The sequence below is a fragment of the Temnothorax longispinosus genome, chromosome 5, assembly GCF_030848805.1.
Source record: "Temnothorax longispinosus isolate EJ_2023e chromosome 5, Tlon_JGU_v1, whole genome shotgun sequence".
Taxonomy (NCBI): domain Eukaryota; kingdom Metazoa; phylum Arthropoda; class Insecta; order Hymenoptera; family Formicidae; genus Temnothorax; species Temnothorax longispinosus.
Window position 1 is genome coordinate 11,095,840 of NC_092362.1, and position 12,772 is coordinate 11,108,611.

Genomic DNA, 12,772 nt, shown 5'->3' on the forward strand with positions numbered 1-12,772 from the left:
GATGATGTCCTTGTCACCAAGGCTGACAAAGGCCAAGTAACTGTTATTCTGGATAAGAACGCGTATGTAAACCAAATGACTGAATTGCTTGGAGACCAAAATACTTATAAAAAATTGAAAAAAGATCCGATTAATAAAATTACATCCAAAATTCATGAATTGGTTAAATCTTGGCATGACAAGGGCATCATTAGTGATGGTGTGTATAGAATACTAAATTGTACCAATGGAAATTTATCGAGAGCCTACGGACTGCCAAAAGTTCATAAGGCCGGCTTCCCGTTACGCATTATTGTCTCAGCGTTGGGAAGCCCGCTCTATAATGTTGCTAGTCTCCTCCAAAAGACCTTACACTCGTCAATTCCGAAACCGAAATTACATATTAAAGATAGTTGGTCCTTTGCGAGGTTTATTAATAATAAGGAAATCAAGGATGACGAAATACTTATTTCATTAGACGTTACGGCATTATTCACGAACATCCCTAAAGATTTAGTTCTAAAGGGAATAGAAAAAAGGTGGAACCACATTTCTAAAAAAACTGACCTAAATTTACCACAGTTTTTACACGCAATTGACCTTATCTTATCGTCCACTAGTTTCAGCTTTAACGGCGAAAATGAACAAATTTTCGGCAGCCCCATGGGATCTCCGTTATCGCCCGATGCTGCTGATATCGTCATGGACAACTTAAAGACGCATTGCCTAAGCCTTTTAAACTGTAATATCCCGATATTTATTAGATATGTGGATGACATATTTGCGGTGGTTCCCAAAAAAAGTGTGGGCTTAATATTAAAGGTCTTCAACGGATATCATCCCAGACTTTAGGTTCACTTATGAAATTGAGACAAATGCGTCACTCAACTTTCTTGACACGACTGTTATCAGGAACGGTAACAGACTGACAACTAATTGGTATCGCAAGCCGACGTTCTCGGGACGGTACATAAATTTTCATTCTAACCATCCGTTAAAATATAAATTAAATACTATCACCAGCTTGTGGTTGATCGCGCCATATTACTTTCAGATGAAAAATTTCATGACGGCAATATTAAAATAATTAAAGAAATTTTGAACAATAATAGCTTTCCTAAACCAATCGTTAATAAACACATCGCCAAGCGTCTAAACATTCTCAAAACACGCAACAATACACATAACACCTCGATTGACCATAATACAACCTTCGATTTAAAGAACTGCATACCTTTACCTTATATCAAAAAGTTGAGTGATAGCATTTGTCGCACGTTAAAAGAACTCCACATCACCACCTTATTTACGGTTCCTAAAAAACTCGATTGTCTAATAAGACGAGGTAAGGATAGAATTGACGACCTTAAAAAAACCGACACAGTATACAAGATAAACTGCAAGGATTGCAAGGCTACGTATATTGGGCAGACTAAGAGACATTTGTGCACGCGCCTCAGAGAACACCAGGGCGATATCAGAAAGCACACTAGCAAACACTCCGTAGTGAGCGAACACAGAATGTCTTATGGGCATGACTTTGACTGGGGAAAGCCAGAAGTATTACATCAAGAAAGACATACTAGAAAGAAGGAATTAGCGGAGATGTTTTTTATTAAAAAATTTGACGGCACTATCAATTTATAAAAGGACACGGAGAATCTTAACGTTCTCTACGAACATATCATAAAAGAATTATAACTCCTTCTCCTTCTTCGCTACTTCCCTCTCTACGTCCTAGCTTATTACTGCGGCAACTGTTTGTTTTTATATTGTCAAGTTCATCAGTCTAAATTTTACCACCGCACGGTTCTGACATGACACAAACATCTAACGAAGTATGCCGTTTAACGAATATTTTATATTGTATCGTTTGATCCCGACGCACAAATATGTAAGTTTCTAATTGTATAATTACGGATTTTTTATTGTCTTTTACTTATTGCGGAGTACTGAAATTTGTCGTTTAGTTTTTAGATTCGGCGTAGTTAGAGCATTATGCCTGACTAATATATTTGTGAGAAGTGTATTTGCGCTTGAAAAGGACCGGATCCACGGTCAAAACGTAGCGTTTTAGATCAATAAAATTTGGCCAGTTGGGTCGCTTACAATATCTCTGTTAATTATAATTGTTAATGATTAAATGGACAATTATGGCTGAAAATTATGGTTACATGAGTAATACGTAGCTTATAACAAATCTTAGAACTTATGTTTGGAAAAAATTATTACTTGTAAAAGGCCTATCTGCTACCAATAAGAAAAAGAGACCTACTCTTATTCATTTTAATCACAGGTATAGGTATACTTTTAGTCAAAACTATTAATATTAAAACTATGCTAATATATGTATACGTGGTATGTTTAAAAAGTAATAAAACTAAATTTTTTTTCTCAACAACTGGTAACCCTGTAAAAACGAGACTGCAGTAGATCGGAAGCTACATTCATACCTACTCTACCTTCCGTTAAAATTTCAATTTGATAACATTAATACATATGATTCTACAATCATTTATATAACTGTATGTTTGGGTGACGCGTCTCAAACATGGAACACAAGAAAATCGAGCATCGTTATGCAATCAAATTCTGTGCAAACTCCAGGACAATGTGATGAAAACATTTAAGAAACAGACTTACAGAGATCAAGTTCTATCCCGAGCACAAGGCATTTTTAGACGGCGGTGAAATTGTGAAAATTAATCCCGTTCTGGATCACCAATAACATGAACAATTTGGTGATTCAAATTTAATTTAATTGATCACCAATCATTCTCACCGTCAACTTTTTAAATGTTTCTCTGTCACGTTATCTTGAAATTTGACACAGAATTGCTGTGTCAAACTTCACATAACGCTGCTCGATTTTCTTGTATTCCATTTTTGTGACGCATCAACATACAGTTATACAAATAATTGTAGAATCCCATGTGTTAGTGTTATCAAATTAAAATTTTAACTGAAAGTAGAGTATGAATGTAGCTCTCGATATACTGCAGTCTCGTTTTTACAGTGTTACCAGTTGTTGAGAAAAAAAATCAGTCTCATTATTTTTTAAACAGACCACTTATTACTGCCAGTCATAACTATTACAAAAGCACCAGCTTTAAAATAACATCAGTCAAAATTAAAATAAATTGGAATAACAAACATAACTTGTTAAAAAAAAATAAACTTTCCAATTAAAAAATACCACGCACGCACACACACACACACACACACACACACACACACGCACGCACGCATGCACGCACGCACGCACACACACACACACACACACACACATACACACAATCTGTGTAACTTTAAAATTTTCAAAATAAATAATCACTGTATTTATCGTCATTTTCTTCTTCATTCTGTTCTCTACTATTTTTCTCCCCTGAGGTAATGTTGTTGCTCAGCCATATGCTAACCGTTTTTGTTACAAAGAGCAATCCTGATGACTTTTGTACTTCAAGAGGACAGTATCTGAATACAAACAGGAAATAATAAACCTGAATTTAATAGCCACGAACTTTACAGAATTGATTGTTTATAGCACAGTTCATAAGTACGCACCTGATATAAGTGACCCAGTTTTTGTCGTCTTAAGCCCACTCTTCATGGAGGTCCCACGCCAGTTAAACTTTTTCTTCAAATCTTTAGAAAATATGTAACAGCATATATTTCTCGTCATTTTCTCACATGAATTAAAGATGTAGCATTTTATTGAAAGATATTTTACCTGCAATGTATGAACATGTTCAATAATAGATACAGACCATAGAAAATAAATAAAACAATAACTAAAAAAAATTTTAAAGAAATACAGTAAAAGAAAAATTTATCTTTTTCTCGAGAAAAGACTCAAACTTCAAGAAGGCTTTAACATCAAGTAGAGGGAAGATATCTGACCATCCTTGTGGCTTCGTTAACTGCTAAGAATCATCATTTCCTACATGTATCAGAATATTCTCCAGCATTGCGTCATGATTTCTTAATTTGGCTTTTATTTCTTCTTGGTTCTTAATGATTTCTTGAAAGGTTCTCTTTATCCCTAAAAAATTTTAAACAAAAAAGTTTTGATAAATGTTTTGTCCACATAGTTTACAATGCATTGCAAGTAAACACTGCTATGCAAAAAAAGTATCAAGAAGAATAAAAGTAATTTGCAGTATTAAGGGCCATTCTACGTCGCAAATGATGGCAACTGTTAGTTGAAGAGTGTTATTTCCGGTTGTGCTTGTCAGTTGCGGTTGTCAAAAGAGAGTTGACAAACTTTTAACTTTGTTAGCGACAGCAACTGGCAATTTGGCAATCAGAAATAACACTTTTCAACTAGCAGTTGCCATTTTTCGCGACGTATTGTAGAACGACCCTAACTCATACCATCAAACGGATATGATTGCTTGCGACTCATGGAAGCAGGAGTTCGAACATGGTAAAAATTGCCTTGGATTCTTTGAGTGGGCATTATTGCAAGAAACACATAAGAGAGAATACAATTATTAATTTGATTAAGAAAATCCAACCAGGGTGATGACTGCATTTAGTATTACCTCTCGTATTGTTGTTTGACCTCTCATACTGTTGTTTGAGGTGTTCTGGTGGAGAGATGTTGTGATGTCTAGGTGAACATTCAAAAGAAAGTACTCTTTTGGCCGAATTCCTTGGAGGTAACTCACATTCATGTCACGTACGAGTTTGGCTTGCAAGTTTGGCTCGGTTCTGTTTTTATTTGTTCGTGGGTAGGATGTCACGAGCCGGACTCGGCGTCAGATGAGCCAAGTTCGCACATTTTCCTTTCATGTGTGGTGAAAAACGTTCGAGTCCGGCTCGCAAATCAAGCTCGCCGAGCCGGACTTGCGAGCCAAACTCATACGTGGATGGGTCGTTTAACTGTAAATTCTAACTTTTTTTTCAACCGGCTTCATGTCTGCTTTGATCAATAAACTTAACTTCGTCTTTCTTTTTGGCACTTGTCTTCGGGAAAAAGTTAATGCAGCCAGCTGTTCGATGAATAATAAGACTGATGAACGTTCTGTCGCAATGCCGCTAGACATACAACGCGCGGCCTGACGCCGTTTCTCCCCTCTACACACACAAGACGCATGCGTGAAACGAGCCTCGATTCTTGAATTCACTCGCAAGAGAAATGCGAAATGCGAATATGCGAAAATTCTGTTTTTACAGAAACGTTGCATTTGTTGATTGGTTAAAAGTTATGCAATAGCCAATCGACTTGCAACTTTTTTGTAAGAACAATTTAAGGTCCACAAGTCTGAAATCCTGATGACTATAATATATATCTCAAAGTGTGTGAAATTGCAAAACATACAAAATTGAAAAAACTTAAAAATTTAAATGTTTTATAATAAGTCAAAAGCTACTCATTTAATTATTTTATAAAACCCGTCATTTATTTAACCAAATGCTTAATTTGCATTAATTACACATTAAATACGCATTTAAATGCGCACATTTTGAATACACAATTAATATGTGGTTTTGGAACCAATTGGTGCAATCGTATGCGCATTAAAAGCACGTTATACGCGCATTGGCGCTCTTTGGGTCGTTTGTTGACTTATTTACATTCTTTCAGACCCTAACCCTACCACAAGCAAGCATCTAATTTTTAGTACTTTTATATTGGTACTAATGGAAATCTTACTTGAAAGTTGTTAAGCTATTTTAGCTTGGTGGGAGTAAGATAAGCCTCAACGTGTAAACGCAACTCACCTTAAGTAGGAGTTATAACATCAGCGTTACTAACAAAAGTCGAAGTTAGAAGCCGTGTAAACGTACTCTATGACAGCGTATTGTCAAAATGGTCGCGAGACCAATTCGCACTTCGTTTTCAATAAATCTTAGAGACAAAGGTTGCACACACGTCGCACACATGTCTTTTGTCATTTGTTGCAATTCGACAACTCGTCGGTCTTTCACGCACAGCTCTTCAGGTTCGGCGACTTCACGTTTCCTTCTCTTCGCAGCTTGTCGCACATTCTCTTTCAATTCTTCCTTTCGTTTTGTTGTAAATTTTCCAGATTTACACCGCAATCTCGTGCCGTTTGACAAGCTCGCCATAGTTTGTTTTATTCGCGGGCGCCGCGGGCACAGTGATACCAATGGGCGAATTCAGCGCACAGAACAGTTGTGGATTTATGCGCTGAATAACCTGTGATCCGGAGCGCTCCCACAACATGTGGCGGTAGCGGACGCAGAAACGCAGCAGCCAATTAGGACTTGCGCTGGTAGTAAGCAGAATGTACTGTGCATGCATACTGTTGTATGCTTACTACCAGCGTAAGTCCTAATTGGCTGCTGCGTTTCTGCTTTCTGCTATTCTGCCAAGATGTGAATTCTCCCTAACAGTTATCGTCAAGAAAGATATGAGTCAAATCAGCAATTCAATACAGAGTAAAGAATAAATAAATGCAATTTCTACGGTATATATCTCTTACTTCGAAGCATAGTATATCGTTTTTTTAACAACTATATTTTAAATATCTTTGTTGGCCGGTAAATGCAATTTTGAGATTTTACATATACAGTTGGTCAACGGATTCAACAGCAGGCTACGTATTCCCTTAACAGAATAATCACAATTTTATTTTTGCATTGATATCATTGGAATTACTTTGGAATTTTTTATTACTAGTTTTTTATTATAATTGGAATTGTGTGTGTGTGTGTGTGTGTGTGTGTGTGTGTGTGTGTGTGCTCCATACTATTATACAAAAATTAGATTATTAGATATTTTTTAATAAAAAAATGTGTATTTATAAAATTTGTACAATTTTTTTATCATTCCGTGATGTCTTGGAATAAGCGAAAAGAGAATGCAATAGTTCTTGTAGGAAGAGTAATAACATTTTTGTTTATCTATGCAGTTGGACCAGATGCAATTGGCGTTGCCTAGCAGAGATTATTACTTGAAGAAGGTTAGCGAAGTTCAGCTGAAAGCTTATCACAATTACATGACAAACGTCGCCATTTTGTTGGGAGCAAATCCTCATTCGGCGCCCGAAGAGTTCGATCGAGTGATTGCTTTAGAAAAACAGCTTGCTAACGTATGTCTTTTCTCTAGATTTTTTATGTAGGTTAAAAAAGATGATAAAAAGACATTCATTTTTTAATAATTAAAATTAATCAGAGAGAGGAGGGAGAGAGGGTGAGAAGGTGAAGGGTAAGAAGGAGAGAGGGAGAAGGAGAGAGAGATTTTTTTTGATTGATTGATTGATTGAGCTTTATTAGCCTTCTCGGCTCATTCTTACATAAAATGTTTTTACATTAATTTTTCTACATGAGGTCCAACCTAAACTGACCCAAATTACCGACAATTACAAGGAGAGTTCCAACTTTGAGTAGACTGTACAGAACTTAAAAATTTTTTGTACACAATTGAAATATGCACGAAAACAAATCGTGCGACTGTTGATTTTAAGACAAAAATCGGAAAAAATTAAAAAAATACATTTTTGAGCTGTCACTTACCGTAAACGTTTGCTTAATACAGGAGTTGTACAGTTTGTATGTACAAAATGAGATATACGCACCATTCGTATAATGTGAACAAAGAATACCGTACATGAAAAACTAAAATTAAAAACGTAACAAAAATGTTTGAGCTTTCGCTACTATTTTGTGCAAAAGTACATGCAGGTTGATAGGATAAGCAGTATTGCGTGTAACGAGAGATGGCGCAGCGATCGAACAAGGACAAATTACTTACTATAGTTAGATAAGGACAGATATAGAGAAAACAGGATTAGAAATGTTGACATTATCGACATCGAGAAAGTTCGGGTTTTGCTATAGGATCCTTTTAAGGGAATCCTCGACGTCGATAATGTCAACATTTCTAATCCTGTTTTCTCTATATCTGTCCTTATCTAACTATAGTAATCTATCCTTGTTCGATCGCTGCGTCATCTCTCGCTACACGCAATACTGCTTATCCTATCAACCTGCATGTGCTTTTGCACATACAAAAGTTAAAAGCATGCAACTTTTTTTCTAGGCTTTTAATCTTAGTTCTAATTGCATGATATTGTTCTTAAATGTTTTCCCTAGAGGGCTTGGTATCTCATTTTTGTATATATAAATTGCAGTATTTTTGTATAAGCAAATATTGTCGTCAGTGACAGCTCTCTATTTTTTTTTTTTTTTTTTTTTACGTAAAACCGACCCTAGCCCTCTACATTTTTGTGCGTACTTTAATTCTGTACAAGAATTTTGCAAGTCCGTAAAGCCAATTAAAATTTGTATGCTTTTAACTAAAATGTCGGTAATTACTGCCACTATAGGATTCCCTTAAATGATTCGATTCTTTCACATATTGCTTTAATTCTATCGGTGGGGCGTTATATATATTTAAATCTTTATAAAACAAACTTTTTTGCCCATTTTTGCCAAACTTTTGCTTTTTGTTCTACAAAATTGTATTGCAATACTCCCGGTCTGTCTATATAGTTTGCCGTCCACTCACGTCTCCTACTATTTCTATCCTACTACTTCCCTTACGGAAAGAAACTACAGCGGATTACAGAAAATTATATTACAGGAACTACATAAAAGTATTACACGAAATTACAGACTGAAGTATTGTAATATACTGTAATATTTTCGTACTATACGCTCGGATTACAGGAAAATATTACAGGAAAATAGCCTGTATTCTGTCATTTAGTGGCTCCCGCTTGATTTTAGAGAATTTTCCTCTGAAATACAGTCTCAAGAAGATATTTTAAAATCTAGAGGAATATCCTCTAACCATGAGACACTAAACTTAAGATTGCAGTCCCCTAATACTAGAGGACACTGATTTCCGATATTCACCCGGCATAAAAAAAAATATTTTTTTCGAAATTTTATTACTATTTTATAACTAAATTTGTTTCTTAAGATGCAGTCTATGATTATAAATATTTTCTTGTATTTGAAAAACCTTACCTTGGTGGGATTCGAACTCGGGACCTCTGGATCGTGAGCCAACTGCCTTACGTGGTAGACTACTTCTTAATTTGATGTAAGTGTTATATATAGTCTACATATGTCATAACCAGCGCAAATATATAATTTTTCAAAAATCATCTTAAGAAACAAATTTCCCCACTTATCAGTAGAATATTTTTTTTGTGAATATCTTGCCGATATTACAGGATAATAATAGCCTGTAATATCACTGTGGAATTATAGGAAAATAATCTGTAGTGTATAATTATAATATATATAAGAAAAATATATATTTATATGATGTCAAAATGGCGAATACCCTGTATACACACTGATACTTTATATTTTTTTATATTTATTTACTTATAAAATATGAAATTAAAAAATAATAAAATGTGGTTAAAAAGTGATACATTAAATCTAATAAATTTCAAACAATATTTATAGAAATAATTTATATACAGCTGCATTGAAGTAAAAGTATACTACTATATATGGAGGGGTAAAAACCACAGTGGTGTAACTCAAATTTTTAAAAATCTTTTCTTGTGTGCATAGATGCAATGCGTACAATATATAATATGCATCTATGCGCATGAGAAAATATTTTTAAAAATTTGACTTACACCACTGTTGTTTTTACCCCTCCATATATGAGGCTCGCTATTTCAAATTTCATGGATTACTGGTAGCATTACGTTTAATACACGCGTGTAGTAGTGTATTACACATTTTGTAGATTACATGTGTAGTCTACTACACAAGTCACTTACCATACGTGTAGTATATTACACATATAATGGATTACACGTGTAGTCTACTACACAAGTCACTTACCACACGTGTAGTATATTACACATATAGAGGATTACACGTGTAGTGGATTTTACACTTCATGATTAGACATGTATTCCATATTACAGGAATTTCACGCACTAAAGGAATTACAGCGTGTAATAACTACAGATTATTGTGTTCCTTTCTGTGATAACTACAGGGAGTCCTGTAGTAACTACACAAGTGTAATATTTACTGGCTGTAGTTTCTTTCCGTAAGGGTTTTGTGCCACTTGCAGTCGATTCAGTTGCGTTTCACCCATGTTCACTAACATCGTTGCACAATATTCAAAATATATGATAAATATATTACATATATACATATAACAATATATGGGGAGTGTAATCTGATCTTTGGTTCAGATCGGACCATATCTGCTCAGATTGAACTATATCTGTGAATTTTATCGAAACAGTCCACATCTGACTGTATCTGTTTAGATATAACTATACTCAAATGTGATCCAAAATACATTTCATCTGACCATATCTGTCCAGATATAAGTCGAACTGAAATTGTGTTTGATCGAAAACTGTTTAGGTTTGACGATATCTGGCCATGTTTAACTATAATAAATTAAATGTTCGATGATATTCGTCTAATGTGATATTTAAATATATAAATATAAATTTATTTATACGTGGCAAATTAAAGATATTCAATTAAATATCTTTGATATAATTATATAAAAATAATTTATGATAAATATATAATTTGCAGAAAACAAATATTTTTTATAAACAAAAAAATGTTAGTTATTTGTTATAAAAACATTTTCATCAATTTGCCTTATATCTAAAATACAAAAGACAATCACAGAAATATAAGTTATTTCGTACATTGTAAGCTTACAGATGATAAATAACAAAAGTGAAGAAATTCTCAATTTGGTTATTATTTAATAGCTAGATTACATTAAAAATTTTGTTAAAGTTATTTGAAGACTTGCATAAATAATTACGAACTTGAATAAGAATTATTAGAGACTACATTTTTTACTTTAATTAATAAGAATTATTTACTGGTTATACAGGGTGTAACAAACAGATTGGAAATCTATTGTTGTAAAAAAAACAGAAAAAATATTATTTTAAAAAATTTGATTGCATTTTGTAGACGCAAATTCAATTTTGGAAAATTGCAAATGTAAAGATTAATAAAAATTAACATCTATTATTATTCGATTCCTTTCATTATTCTACGTATAAAAGTATGAAAGTAAAGTTATCGAAAAATGAATACTTTATGAGATATCTCATATTTTATATTAAAAATGTTATGATAAAATTTAAAATATTTCAGGAAATTCTTAATAAAGGAGAGCTTTATCTTAGTGTTTTGAAAACGTCTCGACAAGAGTTACAAGAATATGACATAAAAAATAGGGGTCCCCGTTTAAAGAACTCAATATGACCTTGATATGACTTTCTTAAGATCGTTCAAGGTTAAATCAATATCACTAAAACTCTAAAACTCTAAAATCTAAAACTTTTGTATAAAATATTTCTTCCAAAAACGTCTTTCCGAGATAATTCAGTGTTCCGACCTTTTTGTTGTACTCTGTGCAAATGTCGGATCATCCGATAGATGGCATTCGATGAGATCCGTTTCTTGTATTTAAAATATGACAAACGATAGTATAAGAATGGTATATAAATCAAGTGTACGATACAATTTATATCATCAATTGTATCGCACGTTTATAATAAAGTGGCACACACAATTTCAAATTGAATCGATATATTTATGGTTTTATAACATTTTACATCTCTTTATAATTTTCAATTATATCTGAGCAAATCTGGGTACATTCGGTAAATAACATAGGCCCACAAAAAAAGAAAAGTTGTCTGCGCCATGGACTAGACCATGGTATTCTCATGTATTTTCGCCTGCTGAAACCGAATATGACCTCAGCACAGTACAAGTACATACAAGCATTAGTATGAAAAGGTTATGGCATTTTTAGTTTGGCTGTTTGGAGTTGAGTGAGCTACGGAGTTTGATGTTAAGTTGTGGGATTTAATGAATTTTCCAAGGTGTTTTTGGCTGTAGAAAGAAATCCTGACGTGTAGGGGCAAAACTGAGGTCATATTTGGTTTCAATAGGCGAAAATACATAGGAATACCATGGCACAGACAACTTTTCTTTTTTTTGTGGGCCTATGTAATTATATCTGACAGATCAAGTTATATCTGTTCAGATCTGGTCAGATAAAAACAATTTGCACATCAAATTATATCTGGCCAGATCTGATGAACCAGATCTGGTCATATTTTGGTAGATCTAATTCTTTTTTCCCGGGATGTTAAACAGCATATTCAATTTCTTTTCCAACTCCTCACAACTTTCTCTTATCACATAAAACAATGTATCATCCGCAAATATTCTTACATTACTTTCTCTTAAGCACGTTTTTACTATGTTATTTATATAATAAATAATAAATAATGAGAACCCCAACACCGATTCTTATGGGCCTCCAAATATGGTTTTAATAAGTTTAGACCATTTACCCTTAAACCTAATTTTTTGCGTTCTATTGCTTAAATACGATCGCAGCCATTCTAGCACAGATCTTCTGATTCTGTATTGATATAGTTTTTTTAGCCTATAGTCTTTCCCGATCTACAGTCTCAAACGCTCGCTTAAGGTTTATAAAAGTTACTCCTACCATTTTTCCTTTGCTAACTATTAATTTCCAATGATCCATTACTAGCCCAGTAAAATGACAAAATTTGGAAGAAATAATACTAAGTGGGCTGAAACTTTGTAAACCGGCTTGTTTTAGGGTACTATTTAACATATTAAAAGTCCCCATGTGTAGACACTACGTTGCGGGCAGGGGAGGGTCCAAAAGGTCCAAAAAACCAGTTTTTCGCAAATAACTCGGAAAATGTCAACTTTACGGAAATTTATGTAGATATAAAAATTGTAGTTTACAAAATTCCGCACAATTTCGTTTTTTATTCAACGACCAAATGGACCAGAGATAGAATTTTTTTAAACA

General features: G+C 33.9%; 1 protein-coding gene across 11 annotated transcripts in view; it reads left to right on the forward strand.

Moving 5' to 3' along the window:
* Positions 1–12,772, forward strand: part of LOC139813865 (neprilysin-1) — a 268,145-nt gene that overhangs the window by 117,996 nt on the left and 137,377 nt on the right. For 10 of the 11 annotated variants that reach the window (XM_071779670.1, XM_071779664.1, XM_071779666.1 and 7 more), the window contains one exon: positions 6,861–7,040. The exons of the other annotated variant lie outside the window; for it this stretch is intronic. In XM_071779670.1, the coding sequence (XP_071635771.1) occupies positions 6,861–7,040 (180 nt within the window). The remainder of the gene's footprint in view (positions 1–6,860; positions 7,041–12,772) is intronic. 11 annotated transcript variants of the gene reach the window in all.